At 35.9% G+C, this 19034-nt stretch overlaps 2 protein-coding genes across 2 annotated transcripts in view; one reads left to right on the forward strand and one right to left on the reverse strand.

Moving 5' to 3' along the window:
• The window catches only part of LOC117214178 (calcium uniporter protein, mitochondrial), a 77009-nt gene that overhangs the window by 22781 nt on the left and 35194 nt on the right, over positions 1-19034 (reverse strand). The gene's annotated exons all lie outside the window — the stretch shown is intronic.
• Positions 1-19034, forward strand: part of LOC117214176 — a 31195-nt gene that overhangs the window by 8555 nt on the left and 3606 nt on the right. Inside the window, exons 2-4 of the mRNA XM_033460034.1 lie at positions 14993-15211; positions 17086-17392; positions 18133-18951. Coding sequence (XP_033315925.1) covers positions 14993-15211; positions 17086-17392; positions 18133-18951 — 1345 coding nt within the window. The remainder of the gene's footprint in view (positions 1-14992; positions 15212-17085; positions 17393-18132; positions 18952-19034) is intronic.

Genomic DNA, 19034 nt, shown 5'->3' on the forward strand with positions numbered 1-19034 from the left:
CGTTAGGAAAGTATCGTGTCGTGCATATCCAGGTGACTCGGGTGTAAGTGGTACCTAGGCCAAGCGCCATGGTCACTTTCTTCGTGGTCTCGCGTGACATTGCGTTCGCAACTCGTTGAACACGAAACGAAAAACGAGATTCCTCGTGGAATGTGTTCTTCGCCATCAAACGTACAAAGAACCTCGTTCAGTCTTGTTAGATCTCTCTACGATTTATTTAAAAATCAAATAAAAAATTTAATTAAAAATTTGTGAAAATGTTCGTTCAAACATATAACTCCTTATAAAGTTGGCAAATAAATTTCTTATAATCGTAAATATTCGAAAAGGACTTTTGAATATGACATTGATTATCAATATTTGATGGTCGTGTGGCAAATCGTAATTCTTTAATATTTTATTAAATAATTTATTACAATGACGAATAAATAAAATTTTAGGTCGTAGTCTATATATTCCGTGGTAAATTTATTCACGAAATTTGTTTAAAAATCACTGTTGTCTATTAGAACTACAGCTATATTATTAAGATTTATTTTATGAGAATGGTGTGAATATCTTTTCAAATAACAAGAGTGATAATAACTCTTATGACCGCGTAAAAAATTATTATTTTTACCGGAAGATCAATATTGATTTTCGTCAAAATTTTATAGAAATATGATGCAATATACGTACAGTTGTACCGCGCCTGTTTATGAATTTATGGTATGTGTGAATATGCAAAAATGAACGAAAGTACGCGTACAAATACAAGAACATAAAAAAGAATTAAAATACATATGTAAATAATAATTATTTCTATTCAAGCTCCTTTATCACTATCTGCAAAAACACGAATTTACACAAATACATATTTCAAGAAGTATTTATCTGCACTTAATTTTCATATCTTCGAGAAGACATTAAAGTTTTCATTAAAGTTTCTCGATAATTAATTACTCGTGGTTTACTCTACCGGCAATTAATACTATCGAGAGTAATTACGCTACTCAGCTATCCTTTCTTGAAATAGCTCGTTCGAGGGTTATACAATATCGATTTCATCGACCAACGACTAATTTATCTTCTTTTTTTCCCTGAAACCGAAGAAACGGATAAAGCCGCATGAATATTTAAAAGGTTCTACTAACGTGTCTTTTCGACGCGTTGCAAACCTTTTCCACACCGACATTACAATACAAGACAGGTTCGATTGAAATATTGAAACTGGACGGCTGACGTCTGAGACAGACGTTGGACACTGTGTCACGGTCGAATAATTCCGATAAAACAGTCGCTGGATTTTTAATTCGTCTCAGGCGGGCTCGTGGAAAAATTAACTCCTGCACTTGCCGGATATAAAGCGGGTTGGTTCTGCTCGGTGTCATTTCACCTTGACACGGTGACGTTTCCTTAAATCTTCCGGGGATTACACGGAAAACGGAAAAGAGATCCAAATGTTGTTCTATGGGAATACCGTGCATCGTGAGACTTTATAACGATGAAACTATGCGTCTTTTATGTTCCATTTTCGTGAGTTACCGGAACTTTGGCCATCGGCACGACATTTCTAGGGACGTAGTGAAGCAAACGCTTGTAATTTCGTTGGCGAGAGAGAAATGGTAATTAATTGTTATGCTATAGTTTAGAAAGTATCTTTGTCATTTGAGGATTAAGGTATTTTCTTATGCTGAATTCGAATAAGTAATGAATTTGTTTTTATCTTGCAAGATTTCGTACTTGAAAAGTAATGCAAGTCGAATGAAAGTGAAAGTGAAAAACTATTTGGAATGTTACAAGAAAATTATTTGTATTAGACGTGCAATGTTGGTAAACAGAATAGATTGTAGGAAATAATGACCGAGTACCTTTTCTCCTTGTAGTCCTTGAAATCATCATATTGGTAGCTTCGACATTCCTCTATCAGGGGACTGAATTATTTTGAGTTGAGGTATTCTGATTACGGATTAAAATTCAGCATGGAACAATGAACAAGGACCAGTACAGTGTGACAGGCAAGGATATATATATATATAATTAGAAAATATTTGCATATTTATGAGAAAAAGTGGAAAGATACGGTACACATACGAGATCACATCTGTTTGTTTTCTGTCTGTTTTAATGGAAACTGCGGATTCATGTGATGTTCATGTAAATAGAATTTAGCTCAAAGCACGTCTATTTGTGTAATGTGATGCATTGTGAAGAGAATATAGCTACACGTGTCACGCGCATGATTTACTTACGTCTGCTTGTAATTGACACTGCAATTTAACGTTATTAGCATACATCACGTTCAGAAAATATTGTGCAGCTTCTAATTTTTCTCCTCAACGAGAATATTATTCATCGATGTTTTATCCGAGTTGAACTTTGCCAGTTCCAAGAATTCTACATTATGCTCTTAGTCGTCCTCTTTTTTCATTGATTGCACACCTTTTTGCTGTTTTTAACGATTTTCGCGTTAACGATAAAGTCACGAAGTGGGATAAAGTGCGATTTAAAAATCGCTCGAGAAGTCAAGTAATCGTCAGAGACCAGACTTATATTCGCAATACGCTTCTGTCTGTGAGATTTTATAGATCTTGCAGTTTCATCGAACTAACGACGCACGTAGCATAATGATCTAACTATTTCATGTTCGATATTTATAATATTTGATTTCCGTTGTAATAGTCGTTCAAATATTACGTACAATAATATTGCATCGCAAGTTGAAGATTTTTCTCAAAATTCTTTAAAAGAGAGGCGATCCGCTCATGTTACGAGATTTTAATTTTTAATTATGAAATTTAAATGACAAACAATACATACTTTTGGTATGATTACGTGTTTCATAGAACCTTACAAATTGAAAAAAAACCTACCACAGATTTTAAATTTATTGTAATAAAAAAAAAATATTAGCGATGGTTGCAGAATTAATTTCAAATTAATAACACATCATAAGTGAAATTAGCAAAATGATTTAAAATTATTAGTAGTGTATATTCTCTGCTTATATAATTCGAAAATCTTCATCAATGTCAGTTATATCATTTACAATTCCACCTCAGCAATTCACCTTTCGGTTTCATTTGTTTGAACGCGTTAGGTTGGACCCTGTTAAATTCTGGTAAAATATGTTACAGGGTCATTGCCACTTGACCCTCGGATTTTACGACTACGATCGTATCTAGCAGGAAACCTTCGAGTCTTATTGCGGTCTTTGACATTGGACATTGTTGTAGACGCCCCTGACACGTCATCCTCGATGCTCGGAATAATAACGTTCATCCATTGTCTGCGGGGGCGTTTGTTTTCTTTTTCGATAATTACGGAAGGGTCTATTATATGTTAAACGCTCTGGCACGAAATAAAAGTCATTTAACAAGAGAGAAAGAGTAATTCTTAGAAATAGTGGAGCTATTTACATCAGCAATTAGATACGTTGATAGCATAATGCTGCAATTTTCCAGATTTCTAGCTTAAAATCTTAGGATATTCGAAGAATTCGAAGGATGTTTTCATCATCATATATTTGTATATATATATGTGTATATATTTACGTAATCTTTCTTTTATTTTATGGCATCGCTTTAATGGCTTTGTACTGTTCGTTATAGGTAAACAGCTTATTTTTTGGCACCATGATATTTTTATATCATCACATTATTTTTGGTCACCTTTACACTGTTTCTTTATTGCTGAAATTTAACTTTTACATCTTTCATACAATTTTTACTTGTTATTATTAATCTTGATATTTTTGCGTTATTTCGTGAAAACTCTTTTTCTACGAGAAATACTTAAACGATTTCTTATCATTGCAATTTTCGTTATGCTCTTCTATAATCTTTTCCCTGCCACAACTCCTCCGTCTTAACATCCTTAATTTGAAATTTTTCCAATGGTCTTCCGTTCTTCTTTATTCTTAGAATTATTCAGTTCCGGAAACGTTCAGTTCAATCTTCCCACTGCTAGGAATTCTTCTCGTAGAAGAAGTGCTTCCTTCAATACGGAGAAATTTTCTACATCACAACATTCAAAGGGAGAAACTCGTTCAATGATAGATTATTTGCCACCATTGATCCGAGAGAGACCCTGCCTATAGAAATAGTAATTGAAAGCAGGAAGCAATCCTTAGAAACGTTCCTAATAGTCAGCCAGCCATTAGGGATTATTTTGGAGGAAGTGAGTAGTATTGAATGGCCATTGGGTAGTCTGCGCTTTGGGTCAGATCTTCCATCAAGGAGTAGTTTGATACGATAAATCAACTTTCAACAAACTGGTGTTGATAAATGTCGAGAATGTAGGCACAAATGACCTGCAATTGGATATCAGATGGGCTCGAAATACCTTTGTTGGAGAGTTGTCGAGGATCATTCATCTCTTTGTAATCCCCAGAGAGTGGAAACCTCGAAGAGCACTCGTCTTCCACCCAATGCCTCGCGATTTACCTTCACATTTGACTAATTTCCACAGTTAATTATTCTTTGAAGTTAGTAAAGAACTATTCACAGTTCTTTAGTTTTTCACAAAGTATTTTTTCACAAAGTGCATGAAAATTCAAACAGAGCGATAAGAAATAATAGCACGTAAAAGAAGGTTACTAACAATGCTTTTCCTCTCAATATTTCCACGTGATGTTATCAACTTTTGATCTGATCTCGTTACTTTAATTTCAAACTTTCCTTAAACTACGGGGACAGTTTCTTCTCTTAAAAAAAATGTATTTTTCAGTAAATTTCCCACAAAATCTTATTATCCTGTTATCCAGGAAAAATTACAATCTGTCAACTGACCGAACAGATAGGAAGAGACCAACGGTCTGAGTAAATCAATTCGCAATTTCCAGATGAAACTCATTACAGACCTTTACCCCGAGGTAAATTACATCTCAGAATAGATAAAAACTACGTTTCACAATTTTCTCCTCTTCGTGTTCGATAGTCGATTAATTCTCCAGAATTTATAGAAATTTTCCATGTTATTGTAAAAGCTCGAAGGTCGCCGCGAAAAATCGATCATAAGAGCTACGTTACATAATTTCCTCTTTCCTATGCACGTTCATTCATACGACGATTTTCCATGGAAACCCTATTTTCGTTGCAAAAGGACGAAGATTACCGATCGGCGCGAAAAATCGATAACGACTCCATGGTTAGGTTTCGTAACTTGTCTCGCATCCGAGTCAACGGATCAATGACGTCATACTTTAAGGCTAAGGTGTACGGTGTACACTTTACTCCCACTACGAGTAGACAATTCGAACGGCGACACGTTGTCCTGTCGAGGGAACAGGTGCACAGTGGCGATCGGTCGGCCAGGTACGACAACGATATCCGCCAGTCGATCCGCGAACGAGAAAGTGAGAAGCCGGTACGTTTGTACGTAGATCGCTCAAAGATCGATCTTAGATCGTGGAGAGTAGGAACGTCCGATAATTTACTCTCGGACTCGATTTACCTCGAGTGTTTAGCTATTTGAGAGTTGTCGCGAGTGTCTTTTCCTCAGTTCATAGATTAGGATCGTTGTTGTTCCGGGGGATCGAAGAATCTGATGCCGTGAAGAGAATTTGTCAAGTAGAAGAGTAAACGGGTAAGAGAATGAGATATTTCTGTGTCCAATAGAATAGATGGCATTTTTGAGATATAATCGAGATTTTTTGTTAAGTGATATAAGTGAGAGAGATTTGCCAAGGAAAAACCAAGGATTTGTAATAAAATAGCTGTCCTTGTGAATCTTTGTTCTGACTGTTAGAACGCTTATCCAAAGAGTTGACAAATTTGACAAGAGTGTTCTTGTTAGGAGTTTCTCAATTTATTGAAAATGTGCACTTGATTAATCTTGGTGGGAGCTATCAATTTTTTTAAGGATATATTTGAAAAGCGAATGGCAGAAGTTGTTACATTGTAAGGTAGTTGAAAATGTAACTGATATTCAAGAGCTCCAATTACTGTGACATTTCTCTAGTGAGCGAAAGTAGTCTATCAAAGTAACTAGGTCTCTTGAAAATCAGTCAAACCCATTTCAATTACCCTACTATACTAATTCTCTCCCCATTCACTTCTTTTGCGTCTGTTTAACTTTGAATCCTTGAAATTGATATCCTAAAATATTAGTCTCCAAAAAAGTATCATCCCTTCCGGTATTGCTATTCGCGCTTCTTTCAATTTGTATAACTTCCCTCTACGTCCCTTACATCTATTCATTTTCGATTATTACATTTACATCCATTTAAATTGACACCTTGGAAACTAACATTTCAGCGAGTAAAAATAATTTATTCAATCTCTTCAAAACGCTACTCTTAAAGAAAAAGTTAGTCCACCCAATATAATTATTCCTACTTCTTTTTTCGCTTCCAATTTTTACAACTTCCTTCTACTCGTTCCGTCAAGTATACTCCCAGTCACTCGATATCTTATTGAACGAGGAAGAAGAAAGTTTTATCCTGAGGTTTTGTAACACGTTTGGTCAATAGCCTGCAATACTGCGTTCGTGGTAATTAGCCTGAATTTTGAGTAGCTTATTGTGGATCCATAGAAATGGAAAGGAACGAGGTATTCGCACGCACTCGCGATATTTTCGACAAACCAGTTTTTCATTACGTAACACGCGTCTAGGTTATCCGGAACACGTACGTAAATATCGTGGCCATTAATCGTGTTCGAAGCTGTTAATCCTACAAGAATATTAGTCATGGTCTTTCGTTCTGTGTATATTTTTTCAACTCGACAATTATATAATTCGCGCATTCGATATTCTGTCCATTGAAAGATTTTCGCTGAATCAAGGTCGTTCGGTCAGAAGGAGAATTGACGTCAGAAATGGCTTTACCAGCGACATTTTTATCTCTGTCGAAACTTTAACACCGCTAATCGATTATCGTTGGTTCATACTTCTTCGTTAACTAGCGCCAATTCGCGGTCATTAAGGCGCTTATTGCAGACGCGAGATGAGAAATTGTGGCACGATGGAGTACGACGCTCATTTGATGACACGATGATGTTGATTTCCTAACTTTGGGCTTAATGTAGATCAATGGTTCAGCGTTCTTGCAATTTTGTCTTCATGACTCGTCTTATTCGGATTTATATTCTTACGAACGCAACTAGAGAGATGGAATCTACATAGAGAACTGTTTCATTCTCTAACATTTTTCTTTTTTTCACCTTTTTTTCTTCTTACGTTTTTCAAAATATATTGAAATATTCGAAGCTTATCGTGCTCTTTACTTTTTAAGTAAAGTTATATTATTCGAATCGTCACGAAATCACAACCAAATATTGCTAATTGAACGAAGCAGATGAAACACTTATATTTGCATATTAAATGTATTACGTGCATTTTTAAATCTACAAACTTCCCGCGAATGCAGAAAACTCTGCGATCCACTATTGATGCAATGCACTCGAGTGATCTCTAATGATCTGCTATATTACGCTGATTTTCTAATACCGATGCCTGCTTCAAGGTTGAATGAGCCTTTGCATCTTCCGGAATCGATCGTTGTCACATTTCCGTACTTTGTGCTCAACGAAACGACGCGTGAAAAACGAACTATTATTGCACAACCCTCGTTTCGCAGTTAATCGAACAGTTTCGAGTACCGTTGCAGCTCGATTGTTTTCGTGCAAACGACCAGTTCTCGAACTACGGTGTTGGAAGTAATTAGAGGTTCCTGTATATAGGGAATGGTTTAAGTAATAGCTGTGGAAAAAAGGTATTTCGATGTTTAACAGGTTTCCCTGGTCTGTTATATTAGTTAAGTTTTAGCATATAGTTTGTGTGGCAAGTTTGTATGCACGTGGAATGGCGTGACATTAAGCAGGTGGGAATTTTAAATTGGAAATATCGAGAATGATATTTTTTAGCAGCGAAATATTGCTTATTCAATTGAATGGTAATTTACTGGACAACAGAAATGCTAATCGCTAGGAAGGATATTACAACTGTCAAGTCACTATGAGTTTGTACTTTTTTAAATACTTCTCTGACGTATTTGACTTTTTCTTTTAAACGAATCTGATAGTATAATATTACCGACTATAGTATATTTAAATCTGAAACAAGATAAGTTAAATATAACTTCTAAAATGAGATATGTCACAGAGAGGAACATTATAATAACCTAGGAGTCTTCCTAAACGCCGTTTCAAATTATAACGTGCTGTCATACTCTGTAAGAGAAGATTCTTAAGAAGAGATAAAAAAATGATAGAATAATCTACCAGGAATTGATTTCTACATCATGCGATATATCAGAATTAATTCTGACAAGCCACTCTTTGAAAAAACAGCCCGTATTATTTTCTAAATGTAAAAGGAACAAAAAAGTCTTCGAGATCCAGTATAGCTATCGATCAAAACTTAGTTCTTATTTAAAGAGCTAGAACATCGAAACTTCCAACACGATGTATTCGATCCATCATCTTATTTTACGAATCCCTTTTCCACGAGAATCTCCTCAACTCATTTGCAAATTTAATAAAATCTTTCAAAATATCAACTAAATTTACGAATTACGTATCAACATCGAACACGTCTGCAACGATGCATACAAAATTAGATGATCGTTAAGATACGACTATGATTACAAGATGTTCACGACACTCTGCAGCATGAACAAACTTCTTTGACCCATGAACAAGGGAACAACACGAGTTGTTTCCAGACGTGAACCATCGACTGTTCAGACCGCGGAACTTCTTCCGGTTTATGTCATAAGATATTCCTGCTGCGTTTCTCTCGGCATACAGATTCAGGCCTTTCCTTTGTGGCCACATGCGAGTGCAATGATCGACGACCGATCAACCGGAAGCCTGTATCGATTCCAATACGTTCACAGATACAGTATGAGGGGGGAAGAGGCAGTGTCAACGCGTTAGATGAATGTATAGAACGTTATTGAGGAATTCTTCATCCGGTTTGAATCGTGATCAATGGCTATGTGTTTGATGATCATTGAACGAGATTGAGTTATCAATTCGCTTTGATTAAATTGATTGGAAGCTTTAAGATAGGAAAATGGGGTTGAAAGAATGTCAATAGGTAGAGATGTTTTTCCAACGTCGCGATAGCTGTTAACCCAGTTATGTCTATTATCTTTTCAACGGGATGATCGAACTGTGGTTTTTGTTCCCATTTTGACATTCTCAACAGCGTGTATTTAACATCGTCGTTCTAGTTGGCCAGTTAGAATGATAAATTAATGGAACTATGAATAGCGAAGAATAATGCTAAATAGACATTTGATTAACGCAATATTTATATTATCAAGTGGATGCCAATGTTTAGATATGAAATAACGACATTATTATTCGTAATTGACAAACGTAAGACGATAATTGATTATATGTTTTGATTATATGATATTGATAATTTGTTATATTTGCCCAGTATAGGAAGGAGATTAAACCGCGTCAAAAATTGGACACGAACAAGTTGCTAAAAACTGCTGAACTGATATTCTGTAATTATATATCGCAACAGAGTATTAAAATTAAGTATCCTAATGGATACACTGAAATATTCTATCGAATATTCTGTTCCAAAAAGTACGACGAAAGTAATCTACTTACTATCGAAAGGCTTACACTTCCTAGTTAAAAGCATGTTGAAAGATATTTCAAGTTACAATTAAAAGCACTTACAATTAAAAAGTTTCTAACTCCGATTCCTCGTGTTAATCAACAGAGGAGACATGTTGCGCTCGGTGAGAAAGCAGGCGAGAAAGTGTAATCGAATTAGCCGATGTTCTAAGGCGCAACGTTCATTTCCATTTGCTCAGTTAACAGTTCATAAATCCCGAATCACTCTGGTATTCGATGCTTCGTCACGAAAGATCCTATCGTAAACTCGTTCAAACGTGCAAGCGTCCCTTCAACTAGCGTCGAAAAGTTCGCTCTCACGCAAACCCATCAATGCGAATCAAACTTTGAGTTCTTCGCGGATTAGCGAACCGAAACTTACGAATAAAGTTCGTTATGCTTCATCCACGCAGGCATTAAAATCTTCCGAATAGTTTAATCGGTTATTTAATTGTTTATTTATTGGAGAATACAGACGGATGATAAATTAGGATGGCGATATTAAAATTCTTGTTGCCATTTCGCTATGCTTACAACAGACATCCATTCTAGAGTATAGTAGATATATTATATTACATCTATTCACGTTTCTCTTATCGAGTATGATCTCGTTTCCCTAAATTATAGTGTTTTTCGTACTTTTCTCTGAAAGTTTCCTTCGTCTGATGTTGCAAGTACCAATACTACTTATCAACTAATTATTCTACTTTTATAATAATTCATATACAATTTGTTCTTTCCATATAAAGATTCTAAAAAAAAAAAATTAGATAAATTTGTTATGTTACTTTTGCGACATATAAATGGAAAATTTTGAAGCGTTTTATTGTACTTAGGAAAATAATGCAATTAAAAGCTAGCGACCACGGGTGTGATTTCATTCATGATAAAAACTTTACTGAGGGATAAAAACAAAGGGATTCGAAAAGCAATCGCGAAAGGGTTATCGCATTTCGTTTTTTCTGCTGTTCGCATGCGACAATTTTTAGTTAACATCGTAAAAATTGTGGTAAAACGTGTCGTAAAAGCATCGATAAGCCCGTTAAAGCTATAAGTCCGAGTTGAGTTTGCACGCGATCGATTTTCTGATATGCGTTGCTTGAGTAAAGGGCACAGACGAGCGTAATCGGGACTGAATTGAACCAGCGATCGAAAATCACTGAACAATTCTCGATTGCGTGGGCTTTTACTATTGCAAGGAAAATAAAAAGAATAGCACAAAAGGCATTTTCTTCTGTTACAGAGCGTTATTTGTCTGGCTATTGTTCGATAGAAAATCGAGAAAAAAGATTCTTTCTGCAAACATACTTATCTTTATGTCTTTTATGAAAAGTAACGCAATTTAATTATCCAAGTAATTTATATCGAAACGCTGTCTTGTTCTGTTTGAGAGCACTTAAAGTTTTAATAAAAATTTCTGTACTCGTTATAACCACGATAAACAGTTGAAAAGATCGCTATCTAATTGCCAACATACTGTATGTAATTTTACAAATAGTCGCAAAGAACACGCAACCTTTGATGAAGCAAACTATTCAAAGCAAGATGTGAAATTTCTGAAAGGTCTTCGTTAAAAGTTCTCCGTTTAAAATTTCCTGATATTTTTCGGAGAAAAAGATGGAAAAGAAAAGTACCTAAAGATAAAGAGCCCCGAGTCAGTTCACGTAGCTCGAAAAATGGCTCGTAAAAGTGGCCGAGATAACTCGGCAAAAATCTTACGTAACGATTCGCCGTGCTCAGTCGAACACAATGAGATGACGATACGCCATTTGCATCCTGGCTTCAAGGATTCGTGTTCGCAAAGGCGGTCGAAAGGACGCGTTTACTTGCAGTTTCTGGCTGTTCGAGCGGAAAAACCAACGATCTTGAGCCGGCTATTAGCCACGCTAAAGAAAAGCCTGCGATTCTTTTACTGCATCGAGATCGTGCCTTGATGTTCATTTTTGAAAGTATTCGAGAGTTATTTACGAATAAAAGATCTCAATAACGAGTTGAACGACCGAAAAAAAATTTTCAAGTAAAAAACATCGGTAGTAAATTAAACTGTAACCTCCTTCAAGCATATTACACGGTATTGTCGATGCTTTTCTGTTGATAAGCAGGTGATTTTCGGTCGTAAATTTCGCTGAAATTTCCAGCTCGTTGAATTTATCTGTTTGTTAATGACATGAACGATGCGACAAGAAAAGTTACGTCCTACGATTAAGTAATATCTGATTTTCTGAAGATGCATTAAAGTCAAATCAATAGAAAGGGAAAGTTTGCGATATCGAATTTGCGGGCAATTCGACGGGAAAAGAGGTAAATTACTTTTCAATGGGCGCCATATTCAAAGTTGAATTTTATTAGGCAATGAAAACGATTTAATATGACGAGGCTACGTGTTGTTGTCTTGGGACTCGAACTTGAAGAGCAACTAGAAGATAAATTTGTTTTTAAGAAATTGAAAGAAGAAAAAATCGAAAGAAGCCTCATTGGATCGTAATATATTCGGATTCGCATGTTCGCATTTTAACAAAATTTCGATTACCATATTATATCGTTGAAATTACACGCTTTATTTGTACAAGTGTCACGATGCACTGACGAGATGGTCATATATGACTTCGTATTGTCGTTAGTATACGGATCACGAATGCTGAGTTTGTGCATTTCATCATGGAGTAATCATGACACGAATTTCGCGATGACCTTTCCACCGTCACGCGGTTGATTGCTCTAATTATTCTGGAAAGCTGTTAGGGATCTGTTTTCTCAAGGATGGTTATACAAACCGAATAATCGAGACTTTGTCGTGTTTACAGCCACTCAAAGGTCGTCTGACGAGTTTGCTTCTTACAAACACTTCGATTTCGTTGATAGTCCGGACGATTGACATTGTTATGCTAAAAGTCATTACCGTGGTGTTAAATTTTGAAACATAAAACGTTTTATTTCTGTAAAATTGATAATTTTAATATTCCATTTTGTTAACAAATTAACAAACGTATTAGTAAATCTGAAAAAGCTGAATTTTATTTGTTATAGTTTATTTGTTATGTTGTTTTTTATTTTTTAAGTCGTTGAAAGTATACGGTTGTTTTTGCGAAGATTAATATTTGCTTTTGTCGAGGTGGAAATATGAATACATAATAAATTTATGCATGAAATGTTATGCGTTCAAATAAAACTAATCGCAGGGGTGCTTTTTTGTTTTTACTACATTTAATTCATACGTCATATACTTAATTAAAATAATTTCCATATGGCTCAATATACTTTAACATTAGCAATTAATTTTGATCAACTCCGACTTTAATTTGTTTCATTATTCCACATTTAGAAGAATCACCTGTTCTATAATTAAAAAATTTTAGGAACAGAGTTGTTACAGTTTCACGTTTCGCTTGAAATAGTTCATACATTAACAAATTTTTCAACAGGATGCTTTTAACTTTTTCCAAATACTAAATTTCTGTTTCATACAACTCTCATGGTACTTTTTCCAAATTTACTCTCATATAAAAAGAAAAATCATACGAATATTTTGACTATTCATGATAGTCAATTTTAAAGTTTTCATATCTTTCTTATAAACATATTACGTCAAATCTTACATTTCCAATGCATCGTTTCGACTCTACTCATTCGTGCGTAACATTTTTCCAAGATATTAAAGTTCGTTGAGGTTTTTGTTAAGTTTCAAGTTTGTAAACTGTTTCATTGATAATATGGAAGCGCAATTTCTTAAATCCCTCGAAATAGAACAAATTGCCTTCTAGTTTCTATCAACGCTGGTCGAACAAGTAGATCCATAAAGGCGTGGCTTTTTTCAGTTTTCAAATAAGCGAACGTCGCGTGACTACTTTGTTGATTATGGCCTCTGTTCATACGAATACATCGATGCTTCGCTGCATCGTTATTCAGTAAAAGTATAGTAATGGATCAATTACCGATGGTTGAAAGGAATCGTTAGAGTACTGTCGCCATGATCTTGGGGACTCGTGTAACTAGTTTTTTAGATGTACCGATAATCAAGCTTGAACGCACGATATCTGCGAATGCAGGATACGTTAAACAAGGATGAACATAGTGAAATTTAATTAATGCGTATCACATACAGCGTTTATAGCCACTCATTGATTCACATAGGGAATCTTCTATTTTTACAATTAATATTAATACTATGTTTAAAATTAATATCGACGTTTTCGTATATGCATATTAGTGTTGCAAATTTTATTCGAAATTATTATTCGTCGAGGTAACATTTATTTTTAACGTTTATCGTAGATATTCTGCGATTGTTGTTCAATTAAATATATTCGCAATTTTCGTAAAAAATATGCTATACTTCTATTGATCAAATAATTTCATAAACTTCGAAGAAAATAATAATTTGAATTTATCATAAAAAGTGGCGTGTGAGCTATTCGAAATTATTTATCCACATACATGGATTTTGATGTTCAGAAGGATTAATGCTACGGAAATTTCGCGTTTTCTCTAATGACAAACGCAAAATTTGCATTTTTCTTAAAAAAAACGTAGTGTCGGATAATTTACCGCGCGTTAACAAAAAGTTTTTTCAGGAGGCGATGATTCTTGGAAAATACAGTGTTTTACGAGAGTTCGTCAAAGGATTACGTAAACATATGAATAGTATGTATCGGTGTATTGGACGAATTTTTTATGCGGATCATGTTCGATCTATGATTCGTGCACGGAATAAGCGCATCAAAAGAACAGGTGATCTCGCACGAACATAAAAGAGTTCCGTTTTTATGCTAACACGATGCTTCTTCTTAGTATTATTGATCAAACATATGCAAGGCCTTTTATTCATTTTAAATATGCTTTCATCATACTTGAAATAACAACTCTTATAATAGGAGACAACTTTCACGAATATGTTATGTGTGTTGTATAAACGTCACGAAATTTCGTCATTGTCACTGTTATGAAACTCGACTATCACGATCGTATTGATGAAGTTTCAAACAAACTTGAAAATATACGTAGAAATTACGAGTATTAAAAATTGTCGTGACAAGCGCAAGAAAATTACTGTTGGACATTCAATAAAATCTTCGAAAGAAATGAAGTGGATAATCTCAAGTTTGAAACTAATTTGAAAATGCAACATAGAAATTACAAGTACGACAAATTTTCGTAACAAGTACAAGAAAATTGGCACTGAATTTTCAATGAAATTTTCGAAACAATCAGAGTACATAATTTCCATTAGCACGCGGTGGCCAAAATTCGAACAAAGCTTGCCACGAAAGTTTCGTGACAAACGAAAGTTTCAAAGTGCTAGTTAATTATCTCTGAAAATCAATTATTGATGTACTATACTTCAAAAGCCTTTTAAGGTATTATCGAAGAAGTATTATCGTCAAAGATAGGCAAACAGGATTAATATGTTTAATATTTAATTTGATCGATTACAGAGAAGGGGGACGACACGAGGCCAATTCAGCGCAGTCCACGCAGGACCGCAGGAAGCTCTTGAAACGAACAAGGAGCCTTGCGGTGATATCCGAGGACGAATCTCGACACGATCGAGAGGCGCATCACTTCAGGCTCGGGCAATCGACCTTCGATTTGCCTAGGAGGCATCAATTGATTCCACGAGCCAAGCTGATAGATCGCAATTCTTTGAAGGATAGGTATGTTAGAACGAACGTTGTCTCAGAGACGGCGATGACATCATTCAGGAACATCCGTTAGTTTTCGAATAAAAATGCTTGTAATTACGATCTCTGTATCCTTGTGATCTTATCGTAAAAAAGTCTTACGTCACTTACGTTATTAGATTAATTATAGTAACTAAATATAGTTTGGAAAGTCTCGTCTACTTAAGAATCACTATAGATGGCAAAATCAGTGAATCATCGCGATTGGAACCATTACCAATGAAATAAATTTTCGTTCTTGTGAAATTCGACCGATTAAGAAGGATAGTCTGCTTCTGTCGTTTTGTACGAAAGAAATAACAGTACGATCAAGCATAAAGAAAAGCAACGTATGTATTTGAATCGCGTGACTCGCGTGTTACAAGACAAGGAACTATCTTTCATTAAGAAACGCTAATTACCATAGAACGGATTAAGCATAAGGAGCTTGTTCGAGCTTCTTAACTGCACGTAACAGCTCTGTTCGCAGGACGCGATACTCTGTTTCGCCCAGTCGTGGGATTTTTTTACACGTTCTTGTAGAGAATAATATCCGCTCGAACATTACCATTCCAATCAGTTACAAGCTTCGTAGTCAGTTTAATCGAAACGGTGCAAATAGCAAAGTAATATCCGTAGCGTAATTAAGAGAATCGTTTGTGCTGTTTACCGTACGAACAGAAAATTTAATTTCTACTGTTTAACGAATTCATTGATGCTAAAATATCGGTATCCATAATTTTCTCCTCCATAATATCCTCCATTTTATATAATATCTTGTATAAAATTTCGAACAAGTGCTATCTTCGTATACGTAACTTCACAAATTGTTAATCGTTAATTGTTAATTTTAATCGTTAATCAAAGAATTAAGGCTTTTTCACGACAAACATTTAACTAATAGGTAGGTAAAATTTGTATTCCTCTTACGAAGGTACTTAATTTAAAATACACACAATATGTGCAATAACAATCAATGCGATATGCGCGCGAATAACAGCGAATGTATTCACTTCGCGTTGGATAATATCGAATAGTGTTCGTTAAATTGGTCAATTCGAAGGGAAAGCTATGACAGGTCGAATAAATTAACCAACCTGCAATTTGCCTGCTATGCCGAACATTTTCGAAATTCATGGACCAGCCAGAAACTCGTTTGTACATAGCATACAAGATTTTCTATATGAAACCAAGTCGTACGTCATTCAAGAAACTTTCTTGTTTCTACCGGCCTTCCACGGTTCGCTGCAAAAGGTCTGCTAGCTAAGTTAAAGCCGCATTAATAATGCAATCACCTGAAACAGGCGTACCGAATCCTTTAATTCTTGTCGTTTTAGTAAATGGAAACTCCTCGTTGTATGTATTCCTCAAGCACAAGTCGAACAACAAGAACATCCGAGAAGGTTCATAGAGAATAAATTTATCTCTGTAAACTAAAAACTTATTCGGACGACGCAGCTGTTGCTTTTCTCTCTGAATTGCATTCTACGCTTTTGCACATATTGATCGATGTATTTCTTTATTCGCTGCTGGTTTAAACCATTTTTATAGCGTAAAATACGTTGCGCGAAAGAAAAAGAATTATTATAGTTCGAGACGTAGGTTATTTAATTTTATCTAATAACATTTATTAAACATTTATTTTCTATCTACTATAACTAGCATAAAAATACCTTTGGTTTCAATTACGTGGTATATTATACAGCGAATGCTATCCCGAGATCTGATAGCTTCGATAAGAAACAGAAATAAATCCTACGAATCTTCAAGTTCCAGTTTATTTCAAGAACAATATCTTACGTTGTTACCATAACATTTCTACTTCTCGATTCAATGGTTTTCCAATGCGTTTGTATTTTATATTTCAGACTCTGCAAGAGTCAACAGCATCTTTCGGATTCGTACGAACGATTCAACGAGGCTAAATCGTATCACTCGAGATCTGCTTGCGGCCTTCACTCGATTCCTTCGGGACTCCCCTCGTTTCCGGATCCTCTGCACTACACTCGAGGCAATCGGACCGATCCTGATCGATTGAACATCCTCGACTGGCCCGAATCACCCAGACGTTACCGCAGTGTGCAGTCGTTGGACACCGTTAGCGATTTAGTGGACATTGTCGAAGACGGCTGGCCAATCGAAGGAAATCGCAGTATCGATTGCATCTACACTCAGGTAAATCTTGCGTTTCTACTGTTCAAACGACTCATATGAAACGGAGATATTTGATGATTATCAGAAAACGAGATTCCTATGTTAAATGTCACATAGAGTTAATTGATTGATTGTGGAATGCAAACTAATATTCTTATAAAGCTAATTAAACGAATGGAATCCAAGTAGAAAATGTTACGCACTGAATATCATATGTACTAAATTCTAGTGTTAATTGCAAATTAATGTTGACTTTAATATTGGTATCATTTGGCCTGTGTTTGCTAATCATTTGAATACTAACCGATACTACACGTATAAATTTCTCGTCGGGAGCATTTGATGCTTCCTATAGGATACATAGAGCGCGTCCTTATATCTCACTATACACCATACCCCATAAATTCACTCTTATCTCGAATAGTGTTTGAGAACGAGGATGGTCGCGTTTATCTCGAAGTTACGATGGAATATCGATACTCCCGCGACTGGTCCAGGATCTTCCTTTCTACAATTAGATTCTGATAAACATGCAGTTGTACCATACGTTTATTGCTCCGCTAGCTAGTAATTTATAAAGCACAACGTGAACAGGTGTACAATAATTTTAAAAGGAATAGAAAACATATTCATTCCATTGAATTCTGACAAAAATGGAGTTCTACTATACGTTTATTGCTCGGTTACTTGATAATTTATAAAGTACGACGTGAACATGTATAAAATAATTTTGAAAGGAACAGAAAGCATTTCATTCTCAGGTGAAACGTAAACGGAAGGAGCACAGGAGCCTGGACAGCATTCTGTTCGAAGACGATGGCGAGCTAGAGTACTTCGACGTTCTGAACCTCTTACCTTTATCGAACGTGCGTTTGGAATTCGACGAGGAGGACGCGCGTAACAATAACCTCCGTCAAAGGAACGACCCAAACCTAAAACCACTGGAATATCTCGAGTCTCGCGTCGTAGAGGAGAGATCATCCACAAGGAGCAACGCTACGGACGAGGAAAAATGTAAAGAAAGCAGCACCAAGGAAGGGAACAGCCCGCAAAACATTGAAGAATTCGATTGTCAAAAAGAAGAAACCGGTTCTTTGCGTCTATTCAGAGATAATTTATCACTGCAGAACGCAAAGGAGGAGCTGCGTCACGAAGTTCGAGAGGATTTCGAGGACGACAGAGACTCGATAACTTACCTTCGAAACGAATTCGTAGACCAAAGATCCGCGTGTTCGAATATCAAAGAGAGTAGATACAGGCTCGATGACGAGCTGGTGCTAGTAGGAGAGGAACAGATCGATCGAAAGGTCGAGGAGGCGGAAGACTATAAATCGATTTGGATCTCGGACACGGAGGAGCAGGAGGACATGTCGCGTAGGCCACAGGTGCTCAAGGTCATCGATAGCGACGTGACCAAGAGGCGACACAGAAGTCTTACCATCGAAGTTGGTTCCTTTAAAAAGGACGAGCAAAAGAACGAGAAGTTTCAGAGTAATGGACAAGAGTCAGGCAATTGTATCGACCTGGTGCAATCGAATGGGAAGATCGACGAGGTTGATGGAGCTCTGAAGAACGTAGAGGTAAGTGATAAAGAATAGTTTCTCCATCTCTCGATCCATTTCATCCATTTTAGTCTTAGAAATCGTAGAATGTTTAAACGGAA

Source organism: Bombus bifarius, unplaced genomic scaffold, assembly GCF_011952205.1.
Source record: "Bombus bifarius isolate JDL3187 unplaced genomic scaffold, Bbif_JDL3187 scf7180000009200, whole genome shotgun sequence".
NCBI lineage: Eukaryota > Metazoa > Arthropoda > Insecta > Hymenoptera > Apidae > Bombus > Bombus bifarius.